The 22,491-nt window shown below is 42.3% G+C and overlaps 2 protein-coding genes across 2 annotated transcripts in view; one reads left to right on the forward strand and one right to left on the reverse strand.

The window, feature by feature from the left end:
* Positions 1-6,071: 6,071 nt before the first annotated feature.
* LOC128298888 (uncharacterized) lies at positions 6,072-6,593 on the reverse strand. Its single transcript, XM_053034697.1, has 2 exons — positions 6,366-6,593; positions 6,072-6,251 (listed from the first exon to the last, which is right to left on the reverse strand). The coding sequence occupies exons 1-2, from the start codon at positions 6,591-6,593 to the stop codon at positions 6,072-6,074; spliced, it is 408 nt and encodes a 135-aa protein (XP_052890657.1).
* A 6,614-nt stretch (positions 6,594-13,207) lies between these two features.
* The window catches only part of LOC128309490 (uncharacterized), a 45,679-nt gene continuing 36,395 nt past the window's right edge, over positions 13,208-22,491 (forward strand). The window contains exon 1 of the mRNA XM_053045895.1: positions 13,208-13,320. Coding sequence (XP_052901855.1) covers positions 13,208-13,320 — 113 coding nt within the window. The remainder of the gene's footprint in view (positions 13,321-22,491) is intronic.

The raw sequence follows: 22,491 nt of genomic DNA on the forward strand, positions 1-22,491 counted from the left end.
AAAGCTATACTGCGTTTGAAAGATAAGGAAAACCTGAATGTCCTTCTTGCATACATTGTGCACACTGTGGGTAGAAACGAAGTCATTGTCCTATATTGTACTCTTCTTCTTTGCCCTTCTATAATCCCCAACAATAAAAGCAACTTAATGCAACCCACTACTCAAATCAGGCAAGCTTCGCCAGACAATCTTTAGGTATACTTTATATGCAGAGTTCTTTGCGGCTTCATGTAACACCACCTAACAAGCGACTGATATTTAGCTTTTCTAGCTGAGCTTATGTTATTCACCAGTTCAACAACACAATACGGAGCTGCAGCTGACGAGAATATTAACAATTGTGTTCTTCTTTCCAAAACCTTGAAATAGACATTTTTGACATTATTTTAGATCGAATTTTTCGGTTCAAAGACATATCGATTGTAGGAGCGACGAATCGATTATGTTTTGTTCCGTTCATTCAAAACAGTCGTCACATTTTGTATCCAACAACCTGTTGATAAGTTAATGAGATATCCATCACGGTTATTAACGTGGAAAGGTTCATTTAAAATTGATATATGGAAATTGCTTTTCAGTATCATGCGGTGCGTCAATACCAAGACCGTCTGTTTTCTTTTCGGGTTTTCCTCCATCTTTCACCAAAGATAGCTGTGATGGTCCGGATAATGCTCATTGAAACTCTTCGGCATCCCTTCAGTGGAACAGTGTGCCGCTGCACCTAAACCAACAGAATCTTTTTCCGCTAATTTCATCTTCAACCACTAGAAGGACTGTGAATTTCCGGCACCCGACTTTAGCCTCTTTGTTTTACTTCTTTCAACCTGCCTATTAACTAGTCGAATAGAAAACACGCTGGCAGGAATGAGCAGTTTGAAATCACTCTCTTTGCCTGCTTTTCTGAACTTTGCACTCAGCCAAAGTGGCAAAAAAATGTGGTTCAAGTTGTTGTTGGTGGTTTGGATTGTGCCACAAAAGTTTCATTTCTTTCAGAGTTTCTGTTTTTTTTTGTTACCCCCCATTCCCGCTTGTTGGTGTTGCAGAAGTAGAAACTTGTACCGGCATTTTCTTACATTTGGCAATGCAAAAAAAAAATCGCAACGGAAAAAAGTTAGACATCACCGCTAAACTGAACATGAAGTTAATTTCAATGATTAATTTGGTGTAAAACATGATTTATTTTGATTGTGTTCAACGTACCACAACAAGATATATGTGCGATACTGAACACGCTTCACGAAAGAGGAGTTTTTTTATTTAATCTTGCAATTACAATGATTTTATCATTGTTGCTGCAACCCTACTGTTTTTAGTCTCTTTATGGATGAAATTTCACCACCACATAAATAAACCAAAAAGCACAACATTTCATCGTCTGCTGGGTGGTTCAAGATTCTGCTGCCACCCAATGCCAAGTTCAATGGCGATCCCACGGATCTCGGAATGGAATGCTTTATGAATTTCGTACCACGCGTACATTTCACATGAACGCTGCCCGCGAACCCCTGTTGCCTGTAATTGTGCACATATATTTTGCAAATATGGTGAGTACAAGTGGCGTGATTTGTTCTCATAAATTGAAATTAATATGCCCGGCTCATGTGTATGTGTGTGTGTTTTTGTGGTAAAATTTGCAATAAACACGCAGCAACCATGGGCGGCCAACATGTCCGTCAGCAAGTGGGGACGGTATATATTTGCGACGGTATTGTCTTTAGCATTCGGTGTGGTTGCTTGCTCTTTTCCACGCATCTGTCGGCACGGTTTGATGAACGGGGGGAATTCATGCATAATTGCGTCAAACTCATATATTTCATGATTAGAATTTATTTTCGTTCCGCTCCATTAGAATTCTTTTCTCACCCCACCCCATTGCGGAGCGATGTGAGCTCATGTGAGTTGGCAATGTTTGGAGGAAAGCCTAGAGGGTGTATAATGAGGAAGTTTCAGCCATTAGTAAAATTATGCCTTCTACGTTTTGTGGTTAAACAATAAGCAAAAGCAGGTTTGTTTAAGCGTTACCACTTCACGATATGTTCGCGTTTCGAAATTCTCGGCTAACATACTTTTTTACACCGCTCAAGGTGAACTTTTTTGAGAGAAAACATAAAAACGTTAGCAGCAATTCGAACTGCTATGTTGCTGGTTGCTAACCGCAACCGCCAAGCCTGCTGCGTCGGGGAAATTACAAATAGACGGCAGTGTTAAACGAAACAGTGGAAAGCTACAGCCTTCGCACCAAAGTTTCTAGCAAGCTCTCATTACTTTGTTAGCAGACACTAATTGTTATTTGAAAAACTTTTTACTACCGCGTGGCTGTAACCGTTGACGAGGCTTTTATGCAGTATCATCGGTGCACAATGTCTGTTTAAGGTGTCAAATGTGTGTTTTATTGCATCAAGGAGTGGAGATGCATAAGTTTTCCATCCTGACATGTTGTCAGTTGTAAAACTGGGACCTTCATACAATCAGAACTAACATTATTCCTCTGCACTGCTGTTATTTATTATGCGAACTTTCTCGGAACACGGTATGAACGAAGAACACACGAAGATAATTGGAAAACATTGGACGACATTTACGACAAGAACCTCGAAAGAAATTGTACACATTCAGCGAACTAAACGAAACGTACCACAAAAGTACGTGCACGGTACAAAGTAAGTTGCTTTGTAGGTAAATTTCAGAAGATACGAGCTCCTGTCATCTTCGACACTTGGTAGCAAGGAAGCTTCCAACATTCCATTACCCAACACCAACCTCCAACCAGCAGTTTGGTTTGGGCGAGCGTATTTTCGCTCGCAACTGAGTGCCCAACTTTGGTACCAGTCCCTAGTTTCACATCGGTGAAAGTTCAAACAACCTTTTGACCTACTTTCCAGCGAACCGATCGCTCAGTTTCCAAAAAATTCTATTGCAATATGCGTACGACATGGTGCGCACGATATGGAACGCTGAACGGTGAACAAACGGGAAGAAATCAAACCCGAAAGTGCGAAGTAATATTTTCTACTCTTTCCATCGTTGTTTTGCATCCCTTCCTTATTGCTCATCCTAAGGTCGTTGCTTTCAGCAGCCCCGAACAGCGCGATGGTTCGCTGGTGTCTGTGCTTTATTAGGCGCGAAGTTAGCGGAGCACCCGCGAGCTGATAACATGCATAACGCCAAGTTGTTTGAGCTTTGCTGCCCTATCTGCGCGCCATCACAACTTGGCACAGTGTGTTTTTGATGTTGAAAAATGTGTGTGCTCTCGAACAGAAGCAAGATGAATCACATTCCTTCCCTGTTGTTGGGTGGGTGTTTGACCCAAGCGACAGCGAATGGTCCACGTTGGAGACGCCCGCGTAATGGCACGATAATGATCCACTTTCCGTCGCAATAAACTGCCAATATTTGATGGTTGATTTTGTTGTTCGCGTTTCTTCCTTCTTGTACGATTATTTTTTTTGTTTTGCTTGCAAACTCTTTAACGAACAAAACGTGCTTTTCGCCAGTGTCTTTGGATGATGAATAGAATCGTCATTATGTGGAAGATGACAGTTGTGCTACAAAACCACCATTTTCTTTCCCAAATCGACTAACCAGAACATCACCGAAAAACACCCCGGACGAATTGCTAACACTTTTCAAACAGTTCCATCAAAGTTGTGGTCCCTAAAGTGACTTTCGGGAGCTCGAAGGAGGCTGGGGATTTGCTCATGGAAGCTCAGCTTTTAAAGCACAGATCGATGGAAAAGGATGCTTTCGGGTGATAGAAGCTTAAAATTATGTACATCACCAGCAGCCTTGTCTCAGGAAAAAAAGAATGTTAGAGCCTTCAATACGAGACCTCGGCCTGACGTGTTCTCCGAAAAGGTAAATTCAATTATATTGTTACTGAGAAAAACAAACAACTTCACAGAAAAGGCTTGACAAGGCGTACTGACCAAAACGGTGTATTTAAATTCTACAGCGTGTATTGGAGCCGAGTGCTGCCGAGACTGAAAAGGATAAGGTTCTGTTTGCTGCTATCGACGAAAAGAGCATCGTTCTTCACACAAAAAGTGCGTAAGGTGGGTGGGTGTACGGCAAGCGCCTAAGGAAAGATAATTTTGTTAGTACCACCAGTAGCAGAAGCTGAATTTCTCTTCCGAGGACGGAACGGTCCCGAAACCGGAATCGTAATCAAAATTGAACAAAATGCCAAATACGTAGGGCATAGGCTGGTTGGGTGTAGGTGAAGCAAAGTTTTGGGACTATGAATTTAAATGAACGAAACGTTTGTCACATTCGTTCGTTTTGCTTTACTGAAACGGTTCGGAGTTCGGAGTTCGGAAGGGTATTCTTTCGTAGGTTGTCTCGAAACGGGGGACACACGAAGCAGCACCCGAAAAATGGACAGTAACTATACAATCGTAGTTTTCAGTAAATCTAATTTCAGCTCCACTCAGTTTGATTATCAAGCAGTTTGTTTATAACATGCGTAATTTGATTTGAAAAGATTGTTTCTTTGGCCCATAAAATGTCACACACAATCAATAAGTTGACCACAATTGGGTTACTGAGATAGCAAAAAAAAACAACCATATAAAGAACATTCACACCACAGCATTATGCGCACTGCATTCTTTAGCAATTATCCTTACACCGGGTGGACTTGGTTCCTTTTTCAAGCTGACAAGTAACAGTGCACCCGACAAAAGCAATTTTCGTTGTATTTGGGTCACACCAATCCCTTTCTCTTGACCAACACCCTTCCTTCGAAGGACGAGTTTTAATAAATGTCACTTGCAGGCCTGGGATCAAATGTCAACATTTAAGGCCGGATAGTTGAGCCACGTGCTGACCCGAACGGTTCAGCCTAGATTCATTTGCAACGAATGGTGGGCAAAATATTTGTGAAAGCTATTCGTTATTAAAATTCCTTCGCTATTGTATGCGTCTTTGGCTCAACATGAGATTGAGTAAATTCATTTCAAACAGTTCGTTCCCGGTTCAGCAGGGGTATATTATTATTGTTTTTTTTTTTTGCTGTTGTGATTATAAGAATAATTCAATTGCAATCCACGTATTCAATGAAGACAGTATTTTGTAATACAAGTTATTCTATGCCGTGGGCAAATATTTTTTTATTATATCCTTTAACGTTAGTTAACAACATCATATTTTCGCTGTTTATTCGGGAACGTATTACGAAGCTTGCGTTCGATACTCTGAGTTCTGACTCTCGAATCGTTTCCTGTTCTGCCCCAATCCTTCTTTTGTTATCTTCGCCTTATTTCACTATCGTTAGTTGCACCGGTGATGTCGTCATCCAGGATGTCACCAACAGGGCGTTGACAGTGTTGCCACAGGATGTATGTTCTGGAATGCGTGACAGATGCGATCGAGGGTTGATGTGTTCTATGATCGAAGACATCCATCCGCATGCTCAGGATGACTACTTGCAGAGGATATTTGGATGCGGAGCTCCAACCATGCGTTCCATATCGTCTTACATTTTTTTTATGTTTTCTATGCTGTTCAATTCAAACTTAAACTTTAACTTCAAACTTTAGAGTAGATTCTTACGTACTACCGTACTACATATAAAATAAAAGTTCAATACATTTTACTTACTATTTGTTACCATTTATTTTTGAAAAGAATAGAAGAATATCAATTAAAATTTCAGCAACCTTTCAGCGTCATATTACAAAAGCGATCCTGGATATGTAATACCATTCTCCACCTCTACAGGCATTTACATGCCATTTGCATGGCAAAAAAAGGTTACGAAAACATTTAAACATGGCATTGCGGACTCGTAGGTAGAATATTGAATTTCACAAAAGAGCGCGATGCTCCGAGGCAATCATGCTGAAACTAGACGCTTGGGTTCGATAAAAGAGCAAACGTTCAATTCGATGTTACATGGAAAAATGCTTTGTAATACAACACTTTTATTACTGCTATCGGAATACCACAACATTCAAGCGACAATAGAATGTAGAAGAGTTTATGAGTTTTATTTGAATTTAAACAACAAAATTTTCAATAAACTACTTTTTGTTTATTATGCGAACGAACTACCGAACTCAGGGCAGTAAAAGCTAGGGCGGTACCGTTGAACAATAAATCACAATATTTGCAAACAACATCCAGTGACGGCTCAGTTGAAGGATCGTAGCAACAGGGGCCTTGGTACCAACGCCACCATGTACCAGCTCGGCCCGAAACCGATACACCGGAGCATCGGTCCAGATGCGTATGTACCGTACCACCTGATCCGGCTGTTGAAAGTGTAGAAAAGAAATAAGCACACGGTTTGCAATTAGATAGCTTGGTTTACAGTTCGCATTGCGCAGAGCACAACAAGCAGTGCGCAACCCCTCGGTTCCTCTTACCCGTGGTGGTATGAAAGACACAAGTCTCGTGACGGGACGAAAGAAGCTAAAGAACGCTTCCCAGGTGGGCTCGATAACAACCGATTGTGACAGGCACACGCGATCCGTGTTGTCGTCGCGATTGCCCCAGATGAATTCATCTTGCAAACGCGGACCGGCGCTACATTGCCGGACGGTACAACTGAGCACTGCAACAAGCGTCACGTGAAGCAAGCGCCTCGACCACATTGCAGCATCGCCGGCAGCAGACTGGTGGCCAACAGGCGCGATTGTCGTGCACTTGTGAATGAACGAAATGTCTTTTGGAACGATACGGCTCGTCCGGTGAAAGTTGCATTCGGGCACAAACGAAGAGTAGAAGGCCTACTGTGGAACACTTTTTACACACTCAGTATAAGCTAACTCTTGAAGATTTCTGCTAAATAAGCATGCAACAAAACTTTATTACAACAATACGCTTTTATATTACAGGCCCATTTTTATGTTTTTAACATATTTCGGAACCCCAGATGGTCTGTCTAGCGAATGTTAACAAAACACGTACACATAATTATATTCCGTTGTGCAATCGAACACGAACCGGTCTCGTTTTGGTGTAAATCTGATCGTCCGAAATTTGCATTCGATGCGTGCCGTCAATCAGGGTTCGATTTTCGACCAACCAACCAACCAAGAGAAAGTTACAGCAACTTTACGCTACTTTCATCTGAATCTCCTTTTTTTTTAAAGTACTCATCACTTTTTTACGGCTCTGTAGTTCCGAAGCGGAAATTAAAATTGGCATATTAATTTTTTTTTTGTGTCTACGTGAGTGCAATTTCATTCGGTGCTGAATAATTTTTAATTCATTACCATATCGATTACATACCGCGCGGTGAGTCATAGTGTGGAAATTTACGCAATCATATGCGTGTAATTTATATTTGTTGCTAAAAAAAATACTGATCTGAATAATGCAACATAAATAAATTATAATTTACCCTTGAACCTCCACAACATACGATGTCAACAAAACAGTGATTTGTAAAAGTAAAAAAGGTTTCGGAAAAACAACATAAAACAACACCAAAATGTCACCGAACTTTCGACGTGCTCCATTGGTCACCCTTGAACCGCACCAAACGAACTAAAGCGCAAGAAAATAGTGGAGCAATATACCGTCACTCCAAACAAGCGAGCAAAACTTTCTTAATTAAACAATGTGCAGGTTTTCCCAATTAGTGGCACGTTTTCTGCTTCGTCGCCCAACAAAACAAACTGAGAGCGGTCAGCTCAAGTCGCACAAGTACGTCCGATAAGCATGGGGCAACGGCTACGGCTACAAATATGAGAATACAATTAGTTTATGTTTTTTGAAAATATGGAGACGAAACGTCCCTTATATAATTCGGTTTCTTTATAAATGGTTCGAATTATCCTTTACTTGTATCATGGTCAGAATTTCAAGTTGTTTGTTCAATAACCGTTGGAATACTGGCCATAGGATACACGCACTACATCCGGATTCAAAGGACGCACTTAAATCGCTTTACTGTCGCTCGATTAGTACATCACAAAGAAAAGGGTTTCTGCTTTCCAGGAAGAATCAAACTCCTGCACGCACGTACTCTGTTTATATCGTGCCGACCTACTTTGATAAGGTAGAAAATCGTTAAAAATACGGATGTGATCGGATTGTCTCTTCCGCCATTGCCATTAAAGCTTGTAATCGATTGATTCGTTGTAGGTGGGCCCTACCGCCCTGTTCCTTGTCCCCTTGTCTGGTTTCGGTATGTGAGCTACGACGTTGACTGAAGGATCGTAAAACAATGACCATTTTCTAGCATTTCGACTTCTCGAATCACGCTACCACACCCTACCCTGTCTTAAGACGTGTCTTCCACGAGTGACATTTGGCTGGGGGGAAGCGATGGCCAATGGATGGATTCAACTGTAATATTGTATTTTTATTCGACACGCATGATTGCTTCGCAGGAATCAGTGCCAGTGCAGGCGACCGCTGTTCGCCCGGTCCGGGGTCGAGGCAGGATCGAACATAATCATCGAGCGGACATGCTTTTGGATGAGCATGTAATCGAATCGGTACAAAACGCTATAACGTTCTTTATGGACGAACATATTCCACTTCCCTTAAAAAAACAATTTGAAGCTTGATTTTTTTTCGAACACTGCATTTATTGCTAACACAACTGACAGTAACTGAGAGAATTTGAAATTCAAAGATGAATTGCCAAATATTGGTTAGTCGGAGTTTTAACACTGAAGGTGTCTCTTCTAAAATTACGTTCGTTGTTAGTTTGAAGAGATTGAATAATTCATGCTCTGTTAAACTTTTTAATCTTGTAGTTTAAATCTATCCACGAAACAAATTCATTTAAAGGAGACAACCATACAATCGTATAATCATTAGCAGGTGTCAAAACCATCTGTTTTGTACCACCAATGAATAGAAAATCGAAACGCAATGAATGGCCACCTAAAAAACCTGCTAAACTCAGAAAAGGTAACAATTGAAAGTAAAAATTCCTAGCAAAGAATTCTTTAATTTGATGAAATCAATGTTGACAAAATGACCGGACCGATACGAATAAATAGGACCGATACATTAATAAATAAAAATGTTATGCTTAGCCTGAATTCGGTTCGTTAGAAGTGCTAATTTATTTCTTGTCAGAAATTACAAGTATTGGAAGTGGATTTAGATTTGTTTGAAAAGTTATATTAAGTATATTAATAGCAAAAGATTATATGATGTTTCGAAGAACTTGAGAAGAACCTCTACCAGTAGTTCTGAGTTCAGATTGACTTCTTATTAGCGTTGGATAGAATAATATGTCACGTCATGATGGTATATCCTAGGACATTTCTCAGTTTAATAAAAAGAAGTCTCCATTTGCGATGCTTCACTACTAAAAGTGTTGCACTTCGCTTTGTTGCGATCATTATCACGGCAAAAAAACAACTTTCGAGTAGCGTTGCATTTAATTCTGTAAATGTCATAAACATACTGTTAACTTTGCCGCTTGTTACGAAACCGAATGAAGGCCAAACAAATTACGCAACTCTTTGTTGTGCCCTCTAGAGGGCGCTAAGAGTATGATTTCATTTCGGTTTCAATTGGAAACTGTTTCGCGTAAAGTTATTGACCGGCCAATGAATCGAAACGGACAACAAACGCACCCTTTGCCAGGGATCTCGAACTCCGCAAACGCAACGACAACGCAATTTTCGGGACGATTCTTCACCGGGAATGGCGAACGGGAAAAAGCGAACGAATAATTCTACCAGCGCGGGAATGATAAAAAATACATACAGACATGTGGCGACGCACATCGATAACGCATCCCAACCGAAAGCAACATCGACTGGGACGGGCATTCGCTTTCGGGCGCTTGTTTGTTATTTGTGGGCGGATAGCTTTCCGTTGAGTCACCGCTGAGTTGCGCCCGGCACGGATTCGGTAAACAGGGCGGAAAATGTGAACAACTTGCCGTGCCAAACAGACAGTGACAGCAGTTCGGATGGGTGGTCAAACTCGTCGAGCGATCAATGGAAATATGGATGGGGCAGGGTGGGTGGTCAATTTGGTCAGCGAGTAGGGTAGTTCCTGCTGGGATTGGTTTGAATTACGCAAGAGGTGTGAAATGGGTAGAGAACGAGTGAAGGATTACACTGCGAAAGTTGTTCTATTTATTATGTGGATAAACAAGCTTATACAGCTGCGAAAAGAGTAACGGATGGGAGAAAATCCCAAATCTTTCATCGGCTCCAACACTTTGGAAATCCACACCGAATACAGGGACACAAGGACTAATGAAGCATGGTTCATGTTTTCTATTTATTCAATTATAACTCGACTCCAAATGGATGGAATCTTACCGTCGAATTTGTAAAAACATAATTCCACTCAATACGACAATAAAAAAAAATTCTTTTCTAACATTACATAAAGTTCACTATTCATCCAAACACTTTCGACCCGATGTTTTGCTACGCTTAATTTGCAAATTACGATCCGACATATTCATTTATCATTTCCCAGTTAGCGTTAAGCTCTAGCTTTTTTCCGTCAATCGTCAAGCGGTCTTAATAAGCACAAAAGAAGCACGAAAACGATGAAGATGATGATGATGATGGGTGGAAAAGCTTTATCCAATAAAACCATCACCGTCAGAGTGTGGACCTAAAAGCGCATTCTTCAATAACACAGCAAGAACGCACAGTAACGACTCATAATAGGCTTGTATTTGGTGACATATTTGAATAACATCACCGGAGTACCATCACTTTTTTATTGAATCATTCATTGAATAATAATGACATTAAGTCGATAGATGTGATCGAAAGGGAAAGATCGGTTTGAGGAGTAAAAACGAAGGAAACCATCTCCAAAAGACACAAAACATTAGTGTCAACGAAACAAGAGACATGGACATGAAAAGTAAGTCATCAAATTCATCGGAGAGTAAACGAAGCGTAGCTTGCCGCCATTTTTTGCAGCATCTTGTACCACACCAAAAAGCCTCAAGGAGCAGGTCATGATATTTAATGATCGGATCGCTTCGAGCTTCGAGCAAGCGTGATGGGACGAAGCGAACGGTGTAGGTGTTTTGTCGGGCAGCAATCGACAGCAATCGATGATATAAAACGGTGAGCTATAATCCTGCCACCAGAGCCCAAACCTAACCTGTCAGAACCGCTCACACACCATCAATCTTGCGGAAAGCTTCACATCTGTTCCGAATAATGGCAATAATGATTTCCAATAAAAGGCGTTCTCGCCAAAGCCTGGCCCACCAGCAAAAGGCGCGAAAGAATTTGAATTCAGCGCCAACAGAGTGACCTCCGTCGTGTTCGCCCGTTGACATTCCCGTGCAGTTCTATTTCACTGCCTACTACTACTACTACTTTTGTGTGACCTTTTCAGTAAGTGAAGCCGAAAGATTTTTGTCCGCGACCTTCCATAGTTTCGGATCGTTCACATAATTCATTTTGGTTTGGAGAGAGGGAAAAAAAATGGAACGATCTCAACTATTTTCCTAGTACGCGCTTGGGCCACACGCGATGAAGCAAACGCACGCAACCGTTCGATTAGTGGCAGTTGGCTTCATTTCGAATTTTCTTTCGAGCTTTTCGTGCAACCATGCCAACGCAGGTACCACCAATGCCAACTCGATTCGATTGTGAGGCTGATCTCGTGATTATTTATGTTTGATTTATGCGTTTCCCTTGCTGCTTGCTGTGAGGAAAATGAAGCAATGCCCCGGATGGATGGACCAAATTGGGCTATTAAAAGGAGCGGTCGATTTTTTTTGTTTTGGGTTGGGATCGGAAAAAGCTATAATCCTGTCGTTAAATTACCTTCTGGGAAGCGAAAATCCAACCCACACGGAAATTGGATCTGTCTTTGTGGCAACGACAGTTGGTCGGTTTCGTAATATTTCAGAACAAATATGTACAGCTGCTGGGCCTCTCCATACCGTGGCTTATCACTTCCGACATGCTGTATGTACGCTTACGGCACATAGCGCATCCACGGTACGGAGGCGAAAGTTAATTTCATTGGCAAAAATTATATTAAGCCCAATAATCCCACACACAGATAGCGCCTTATCGATTGGACGCATGGGGATGAAAATTAAATAGAAAACCAACCCTCGAAACAGCCCTTCGATCCATCCATCATCGTAATTATTCTGCATTCGTGTAAAGAATCATTTGTTGATGGGCATTTTCGTGTTTTTGTCCATTCATGCTCACACCCCACGCTCCGTGGTGTTCCGTATTATCACCGGAGTGTTAATAATTTCATTAATTACGGACAAGCGGTGGGCCGAGAGTGAAACGATTTCGGGGCGGGTGACAGGCAAAGCCTTATTTGTTCGCCCCCAAACAGCGAAACATGTGCCAAATGCTGCTCGAACTGATGAGATCCGTCCAGCTGACAGTACTCCAACAAATTCTGGACTCCAAAGCTCCAAGCCATTTGGTCTATATCATGTCCTTTTTTCTCTCTTTCTCCTTCCAATCTAGAGATTCATCATACACGCTGCGGTAAGCTTCGCAAGACGTGCCAAGTGACCACGGGGCAACCGAAGAATGGAGCGAGAGTGAGAAAAATGGCAACAAACGGCGTGATGATGATGGCTTCAGGCCTTGGAGCGCCCTCTAGCGTGCGGCGAAGATGGCGCCCCATTGTTTGCCGACACCTTCGCGTCCTTCTGGCAGTGCCGGGCGGTGACGGTTACGTGCGGGCGTGATGCCAGGTGATCGAGCAGCGTGTAGAAAAGCAAGCGAAAAAGTGTCAACTACTCGTCAACCTTGGGATCTGTGCGACCTTTCCCCAGTGAACAATGTGAGCCCCTAGCAGTTCGAGAACGCACAGTAAAGACAAGACGCAAACACATACACACCAGCAGCTAGCAGATCGGTGGGAGATCCGCTCAAAGACGTCCCAGGGATAGAAACAATTCTTTTGCCTAATGATTTTTCACGTTTTTTGTGTTCCTTTTTCCTCTCTCGGTGGTTGTTCGAAAAAAAAAACGGCTCCACGTGTAACAAGGATGAGCAATAGTGCAGCCAGTGTGAATGTTTTGTTGGTGCGCTCCCGGTGTGGCTGAAGACTTCACCCAGACGTGCGTTCGAGTGTGCTTGCAGTGTGAAGCAGGGGTTTGCGTTCGCAAAAGTGCAAAACGCTCTAGTGGTCGGCGTGTACCTACTTGTGTGTGTGCGTGTGTGCGTATGTGTGTAGAGTGTATGTGATCCTAGTTCCTGCGGCCAGCCCTGGGCGTTCTGGCCCGTGCGATACACGATGAAACTAAGTGTCAGTGCCTATCGAGCCCATGCATCAGCACACAAGAAAATCCTCTCCAGCAGTAGCTATCAGACACAGTTCAACTACGGAAGTACGGCGGCCGCTTCCAGCTCGGCACCGACCTCGTCGGCACTGTTTTCAGTAAGTGTGCGTACGGCCAATGGCTGGAATGACAGCCAAACAACGGAACTTTTTGTGTTCTTCTCCATTCTGTATCACAACAAGCGAAGAGGAGTACATGCACTGCAAATGACAATCGCGCACATTTGCAACATTTACAACTTGCCATATGTTGTATACTTGTTTTTCGTTCTCTTTTTACGTTTGTCTATTGTTTTTTTTGTGTTTTGTTTTGTTCAAGTCTACGAGATTTTTTTTACCGTCACACTGTTTTAATATTCGCACACACTATTATTGCGTGATTTGTTTACGCTCACAAAATGCTTTCCTGTTCTGCTTTTGTTTGTCGTTTTTTTTTTTTGCAAAACATGTTGCACCTGTGTACACAGGGTGTACAGAGTCACTACACTGATATGTATCCTGCTAAACAGCACATTATTGCTGACCTAACGTCACCCTGGTGGGAGTCAAGCTTTACACTAGCTTTACTTTCACATTCCTTATCGCTGATTGTAAAATGTCCTCAAAAACCACTCTACGACGAGTGTCACCTTTTTTTTCTCCACAAGGTTCCTCAAACCCCCGTGTACGTGTGCATACCGTAGATGCCCCCGTGTTGTCTAACTCCTGTACAATTTCTTTTATTTTGTCGGAAGTTCCACCCAAGTAGTTGATAGACTCCACCTTTAGTATTCACCTGTAAAGCTGTATTTTTTTTATTCGCAAGAGACGGCCAGGCCGTATTTGCTACAAACCTGCAGTATGTGAGAGATAAATATATTTAACCTTTCGGCTCCATTGTGGGAGACATAAAAGCTCTAACTGCTTGTATGTATTGCTTGTAGAGTTTTTGGAGCCATCAAATGCGAATCTACTTCAGCGTATTGTACCAACAGAACCACTTTCATGCTAGATGCAGAACATTGCTTTGAAAAGCTTCAGGAATACGATCTCTTCCTACGATGGCTGCACTTGAGATTGTGATTTGTGCAAATGTTTCCACTGGAAAGGATAAAAGTACAATGTACGTTCTTAAGACAATCGTATCCAATTCCTGTACGCTGGGAGTGGTACATGGGTTTTACATTCGCCGTGAGAGGCTGTTAGATTGCGAATACAATTTGCATCCTTTTGGAAAGGCAAATAATAAAAGCAAACGCTACAATCTAAGGCAAATAGGATAAGAGCTTACACTCAATTGTTATACTACGTTGTTTACTTCAAGAATGGTTCAGATGTATAACTAAATTTAATTGTATCTTAAGCTCAATCGGGATATTTGTTGAGATGTGGTGTGAATAATGGAGCTATTCCGTTAACAATATTAACCTTCAATCTAAATAGCTTTTAATTTATCCTATCTTCGAATAGGCTGTTTATAACACCACATAACACATTAATTTAATGCTTACTTGAACAATGTATCCAAGACGACCTGGAGCGTTTATCGATTAAAGATCCCCACACATTGCTGTTCCACACGCTAGCTTATGGGCGATTTCCCGCACAAATACACCTCAGCTCACGGCTTCAGGATTGAAGGGCCGTTTCGAATGGCACTAAACGAATACGAAATCGACATCCGGTAGACATTTCCGCTCCCACTCGAATGGGGCACGTCCTTGGGGCACATTAAGATTCGATCAAATGCACACACACACACAAAATAGGAACGGGAAGCAGTTAGGCAGAAGGCATTCGAGTCCCGTTTTGTCACCCATCTCCTCCCCCATAGTTGTGATGTGACCTCCAACTGATAAACAGTTTTCCTGAAGGATTGAAAGAATGTAATGACCATCCAAGGACCAATCGATTGATTCCGTCCAGATAGAGGTGGAAGAAAAAAAAACCAACACACACACTCCCACGTCCCTCAATGTAGGTGAAGCTCCCGCTTGGAACGATTTATTTGACATTCTTTTCCAACCGAGTGAGCAGGCATCGGTGAAAGAAAAAACAAACAAAAAACCCGTCCTCGTGACAAATTGCTTTCGGGGTGCTTCACGTTATCGCTTCACGAGCGTCGGAATGTGAGGTAAAACAGAGAACACTTCGGACCACTCAGTTGTGTTGTTCCGGCGCACCGTAAGCGAAAGCTCCGTAACGATGCATTACTTCATGTACCTTCATCACAGAAACGTCTCCCTGCGAGTCCATCAAAGGGCGGTAATCATCACGACAATACAGACGCGTGATCGGGGTGGGCTTTTGGTAGAAAGTAGCGCCATACCTCACCACCAGTGGCCTTGTGTTCGTACCATAACGATCAAAATTAACTTGCAATAAAAAAAAAGGAACCGTGCCTGCCTGATATCGCTGAAGCGTGTAACAAGACTCACCAAAGGCACAAGACATTTTCTCACAAAACACACGTGCTCACCTCACAATTCACGCCTCCTCATTGTCGAGCTATTTCCCCGCAGTCAATAAAACGGGTGGCATAGAAATTCACTTTAAGCCCAATAAATGTCCCCACCGATTTTCCACCATGAGCGGCCGGAAGTCGATGGATGCTGGTGGCGGGAATGAGGATCAGCAAGTGCTAAAGCATGTTCAGTCGACTAAAAATAACTACCGAAACCGAAGAAGCGACCGGGTAAGCCAGGACCCAGGCTTTACCCGTCCCCGTGTCGTTGTTAGCCGGCGGGCGAAGCTGTCCCGTTGCGCCTGAATGTATGTATGCATACATCAAGCGCTCAGCAGTGTAAGCGTTGATACGCGCCGCACGCTACAACTGTATGTGTGTGCGTTTCTACTCTGAGCCCTTTCGCCCGTCCGACCCGGCCGCTCTCTTTTACGGCATGGAGACGCCCAGCTATCTTCACGCCAAATTAGATTTGCCAGTCCTTTCCGGCACTCGGTTCCGGTGCCCGTGTCGAGCCGTTTCTTTAGTTTTTCACCTCGTACTTGCACACACACACACCCACACACAGACACACCTCATTTCTAAAGAGCCAACAAGAAAGGCACGAAAAGACATCACCTGAGCCGTTTGTTTTCTCTCGGCAGGATGGTTCAGCCTCCCGGGAAGATGGCGAGTCGAGCATTTTATCGTTCGGTCTCGTCCGTCTGTCCGACGGTATGCTACTACTGGAACTTCCAAGACACGAGCCCCCATCGCCGGTGATGGCGGTAAAGCTAGCCTGCCAAACAGAACCTCCGGTGGTTCCGAGGTTAAACAGTAAACTGTTTTTGTTTGCCCTATCCCTCAAGTGTCATCCAATTTAGCTACCGTACGTGAATTTATCAACATCCCCACACGACGATGACCTAGGTTTCCGTCGCCCATTTTGCTAATAGGTCACACGGTCCCGTCGAGGTGCATATGTATGCGTGCGTGTCCTCTTGTACGGTCATTCTTTTAATGGGAACCACCCAATAAGATTTCGTCCATTATTCGGCATCTTTGTGGGTTTGTTATTAGATCGGCACGATAAAGGAATAAGCTACAAGCTCCGAATGTGTTCCGAGGAGTGTGGCGTCGAATTGCTGTTGGTTTTTCTTTTCATGCGCCAAAAATACATAAACTATCTTCCGCAACAAAAGCTCCCTTGCACACATCTCAAGCAACTTGAACCATAAGCAACGTAGGCCATGAGAAAAAGTAAGCTTCTCAACATCATATCCGCTCTTGAAATGCTGATGCTCGTGGATTATAAGCTGTATCTAATAGCTAAAGTTGGGTAGCGTGGTAAAACGCTCCCGTGGGAATCGCCGTTTCACCTTTGGCACATTTACTGTTTATTGTGCTGAAACACATGCAATCGTAATAAGTTTGCGAACTCTTGTTGAACAGTTCGTCGTCCCGAACGCTAAGTTCATCTATAGGGCAAAATGGCGAGAAGGATATACTGTGTTTCGCAGCAATGTTCGCCGCTACAAAAGAAAAAGGAAGAAAAAGGATCGTCGACTCATGCACAAATTGTGTAATAACCTTGGTGAGCAGTAAAAGTTTTCTCTAGTGCTTTTATTCTATCAGAGACGCGTTACAACACATTCCCGTCCATTGAATATTTTGTTTTATTTTCTGGCATTCTTCGATGCTGAAAGTCGTATCTTTCAAATGAATGCTTGCTTGAAATTAGTAATTATTATGAACAAATAATATGCAAGCAATGTGAAGGATAGTGAATGGGAATTCTTTAAGAGCTCATAAATAAAGGCGCGCTTGACCTCGCGGCTGTAGAAGCGAGCTTTGATTAATGTTGCAAAATCTCGCTCGCTCTTACTTTTCCATTGCCTTCAGATTTCATTACGTATTCATTTCTCCCATTGACTTCCTTTCATGGGATAAGTATCTAATAGGAAAGGCAAACTTCTTCAGTCATCAATATTTCATGCTGTGCAGTTCCGGGAAGGACTGGAAAGATTTTTTAAAAACTGAGAAGAGCTAGAGCTGCATGTAATATCCCGATTTTCAAGAATAGGAAACAGTACACTTCGCTGGCATCGATGTATTTTCCAGAGGTAGAAACTTTGATGTTTATTCATCGGAAGCATTTGATGTTCAACAATGGAACAACAAACTAATTCCTGTAACCGTTACAAAAAGCAGCCCATTACGAGCAAGCCCCGTTCCCATGCAAATAATTTCGAACGAAACAAAAGTTTCCTATCATTTTATTTATTTTTTTTTTTTGTAACTCTGTGCACCACCGGAAAACACACAGCAGATAACGACATTCAAAGATACATAAAACCATTAACGATGTACCATTCGGTAAAAGTGACGCGCGGTTCTTCGCCCTCGGCACGACATATCGCGGAGGTGCGGTAGCGGATCATCATGCTTCCAAACGAATTTGCATAAACCAACATAAACTTCCGTTCCATCCCATTTAGATGGGAGCGTTTTAGAATACTTTTTTTTTGCTCCTTCTTCAAACGGCACAAAAACGAGATGCTGCAGATTGAGCCACAGCGTTTCAGGACAGCGTTTCTCGTTAAATGCCGATGGTAACACTGGTGTTGATGTTTGATGGGCATCATGGTCGTAATTTTGTAAAAATGAGCCTGTTTATGTAACGATCTGTTTATTAACTGGGAAATAATAACATAATTGAGGAACGATTTGTAATGGCGGTTAAACGGTTTGCAACTGATGATCAATTTATCCGTCAGCTTTCCAGCTACTGTTATTTCCATTATTATATTTATCGTTTTTGAGTGTGAAAATTTTACTTTCAATAGTGTATGGTATTTTTCCAATTTCCGTATGGTTTTGTTGTGCTGTGGCAATTTGAAAGTGATCTGCCTCGAATGAAATAAATATCTTTTCATATCAAACATTACTTTCTGAGTAATAACTAACACAAATTCTTGTTTAATCATTTAAAGTTTCGTAAGCTCCTATGGAAACGTTTTTTTTTTTCACCAAAATTGACCAAACTTGCTCGGAAGCACCAAAGCAACGAATCACTTCTTAATGAGCATTTTATTCCTTTTCAAGCGTTTCGTTCCGTTTCATTTCACACTCAAGTCGTGTAAGCAGCAATTCATAACTAGTACCGTATCACAACACATTGGTGGGAAGTTCACCAACACTATAATTAATTTTCATCCCGACAAAGGCACACGTGAAGACTCTCTTCATCGCCCCCAAAAAAAAAGCAGCAAAATCCATTGTGTTTCATTGAGGACTTTCGTTGGTGGTTTCTTCCCATTTTCCGCGCAAAATCTTGATGAGATGAAAACATACCCAATGACCCACATGCTTACCCCGGCCAGGGAACCCGAAGCACAATAGAATTTGGACGAGCAGAACGTGTCCCCTAGGCTGACGCTGGTGGTGGTTCGTTTCAACGCTCTGACATTCTGATAAGGGCAAACCCGGTTGGTCGTCTGTTGTCTTTAGTTTGATCCTTTAGATGTTCAACACTGTAGGTCACTGGCAGCATGATCCGTCTGTTTGCCACTGCCCTTCGGCACTGATGTAAAAAGATATGGAGACCCGCACCACTTCCAGCATTGAGCATGCTTTAAAGACAACAAAACGTGTTTCAAGTTGCGCTTTCTCCCACCCCCCACCTCGTTGTGATGGCAACACATCGCCTGCAAGTGTTTGCTCTGATACTTTCACCTCAGTGAGTCATAAAGTTACTGTGAGGGTTGTTTTTTTTTTGGTTTTCGATTTGGTTATCAGATCTAAAATAAGGATCTGAGGCTTAAAGTTAACCGAGCTGGAACGGAAACCGACCATACAATGATACCGAATGGTTATGACAGTACTAATGAATTATGTTTGCGGTGATATGTTCATTACGAGCGTAACGGCTGTTTCAGATTGCTCAAATGATTGTTTTGACATTCTTCACCATTTTTTTTTTATTAATGACAATATAAATTTAGGATTAAATTGTACAATAATTACCCACAATAACGACTATACGAATTCTATTACGACTTACAGCAAGAGTCATTTATGGAAAGTTTTAAAGTTGAACAAAATTATTATATTAAGATAAATTTCTCGTAATTTCTCTCTGATTTCTTGCGCATTAAATAAAAGAACACGTGATTTTACCTGTGGTTGATGTCGCTGTGTGTCCACTCTGATTTTTTTCCGTCTGTCACTAAACTGTCAAATTTTAGCTTGACTGACAGTTACGTTACGTTTACGTTTATATGCTATGTTTAGTTGCTGGAGTTTAACCGCTACAGGTCATTTGACTCTAAATCTACCTCAATCTCTATACAGTTCAACCTGAATACTGGAATGACTCTAATATAGCCCCTCGAGGTGAAAAACTCTGTGAAGCTTTAATGTTATCTTTTCTAGACCTTTTCAAGTTATGGTACAAGACAACATATTTTATATCCCTCCCATTGAATCAAATACCCCTCAAACCTTTGAAACTAACAGAACGTTATGTAAATTTGGCCCTTGAAACCTTGTTTGCTTTGCAGTTTCACGCAAAGTGCAGCAATTATGAAGCTTTCATTCTACACCCTTGATTTTATATTTACGTGTCATAGTGAATATCCGCCGAGACTTCGTCATGTTCTCGATAAACCCATCACAACCCAGGCGTGTACAAATGGAAACACCGTAAACAAATCCACCCACTTCACGCTTCCAGTGCCGCCACAAAGGCTGAACGTGAAAAGAACTATCCCCCATTCCCGCCGCTCGCATCTAGCGCCCACAGCCTAGTGCTGTGCGCAGCGCCCCACGAGCCCGACGGCCTCCATGCGAAACCGTTCTCGAGGGTTAGAGATACGCGAGAAAAACATCCTATTTTTTCACTCGTCAACTGGCGAACGGAGAATGCTTTTGTAAAGCCCATGAACCGACCAAGTTTATTGCGTTGTTTTGCACACTTGCTAGCTTCCAAGGACAATTTGGGGGCAAGTCCTCGGGACAGCTGGCAACCGTGGCCGTGCAGCAAGCAGAAAGGACACATTTATGGTTACACAATCTGGTAAAGCAGATTAAATTTTCATCACATTTGCATTTCCCCGCACGGGTGGTGTACACGCTGGAGCGATGGAGCGTATTTACCGGGTTGATTGTACCGGCAAATATCTCCGTGTTTAGTGATGTGCTATCTACATGTTGGCTACACTCCTTTTGAGTGGTTGTATATTTTATTTAAAAAAAGAGATCTAATTTGATTTGTTTACTCTCGGGGTGTTACGAGATGTTGGAAATTTTAGATATTGCATGTAAAATTGCGAAGCGAAACACGATCATGCAATTGAAGTACAATACAACTTGATGATTGGTAACTCGCAACAAGTTCCCAAAGAAATGTCAATTAAGCATAGTACGTTTCTTAACATGATAGATTTACCACGATGTCTTTTTTTGTGTGTGTGTTCCTTTAACGAATACAAATGAGACCGTACGAAGCAACAGAAAAGGTTGTTTAATTGCTAATTCCGACGCGCGCAAGGTCGAATGAGCGATTCCATGTGCTTCTGAGATTCCATTAGATGCGTGCTAGGAGCAACAATTTTATTAGCAGTTTTATCGCCCCATGATGCTTCCATCTATTCAACTTCCATCCCAATCCCGTGCGTGGAAGGCCGTGTGAACGTTTCGTGACAAAAAAGCATATGACTCCAGACACCGTGTTGTTTTCAGATTTAATGGTTATAACCCACTTTAAGCTAGCGCTACAACCCGCCTTTTGCGGTACAAATCAATGAAATGTTCGGCCGTTGCAGCCGTTCCCGTCTGAATGTATTCATTCCCCGTAATGGAATTAATTTGTCGTTAACTGTTCTTCTTTTGCCAACATTTCCATCCCAGTGCCGTTTGCTTGTGTTTTGGTTCCCATTTGCTGCTACGTGTTATGTTCCGTCCTTCCGTCCACTCGGATAACGTGTTCGTGTGCTTTCTCCCTTGGCTGCTGTCCCAACTCCCCCATAATGTCGCTCGGAAAACTTTCAAACACAGGGCAAGACGGAGCAAGCGAGCAACCTTCCAGCTTTGCAACTATTTCCTGCACGGAATCGTACTGTGGAGTTGCGTCGCGCGACCTCCCGGCCAGGGGTGCAACAAAAAAAAACAGAAGCAACAACCCCCGTCCTATTGCGTGGTATTACGCAACTGCTGTATATACTGTTATGTGTTATGACAACTTCTTAGATTCTTAGCGAGATGTTCTCTGTGCAACCGAGTCTTCCTGTGTTGTACCTCCTCCTGTTATTCATGTTCATTGTTTTACTTTTAGGTTATGTTTCGCTCACTTGACACTTTTTCCGTTCGGTGCGTGTGTTAGCATTCCGCGCTGGACTTGTGTTTCGTGTTCAAGTGCCATTTTTTCTCATCTCTAATTGCATCTCTTTTTCTTTCTTTCTCTTTTTTCTCTCGGTATATCTTTTTCTAGGTATGTAAATGCGCCACATATAGATCGTCAAAAACGCATTCATTTTATTCCATTTCACATGATTTTCTTACTCATTCTCGGCTTGCGGTGTGTTTATGCGATACTTTTACATACTCTTACGTTCATCGCCATTCATCGCTCTATGACTATCTCTTTTTTCTATTTCTATTGTTTCGTTCTAGTCTTTGAAGACACCTAAAACCAATGCTATTAATTTATCAATTTCATGTGTTTAGGCAGTAACCGTATGAACGATACTCGGTCAGCTTGGGATCGACATAATCAGCGCGTAACACAAACAAAAGCTAAAACAACAACCAAACGGAAACCGATCGTGCGGGAACTCAATGCCGTGAAC

This window comes from Anopheles moucheti, chromosome 2, assembly GCF_943734755.1.
Source record: "Anopheles moucheti chromosome 2, idAnoMoucSN_F20_07, whole genome shotgun sequence".
In the NCBI taxonomy this organism is placed as follows: domain Eukaryota; kingdom Metazoa; phylum Arthropoda; class Insecta; order Diptera; family Culicidae; genus Anopheles; species Anopheles moucheti.

What these genes read in the sequence shown, in the direction of transcription:
- LOC128298888 (XM_053034697.1), bottom strand. Translation starts at nt 6,593, where the DNA reads ATGTGGTCGAGGCGCTTGCTTCACGTGACGCTTGTTGCAGTGCTCAGT. An exon ending in TGTCTTTCATACCACCACGG is followed by an intron (nt 6,252 to 6,365) that starts GTAAGAGGAACC and finishes CACTTTCAACAG; the next exon opens with CCGGATCAGGTGGTACGGTA.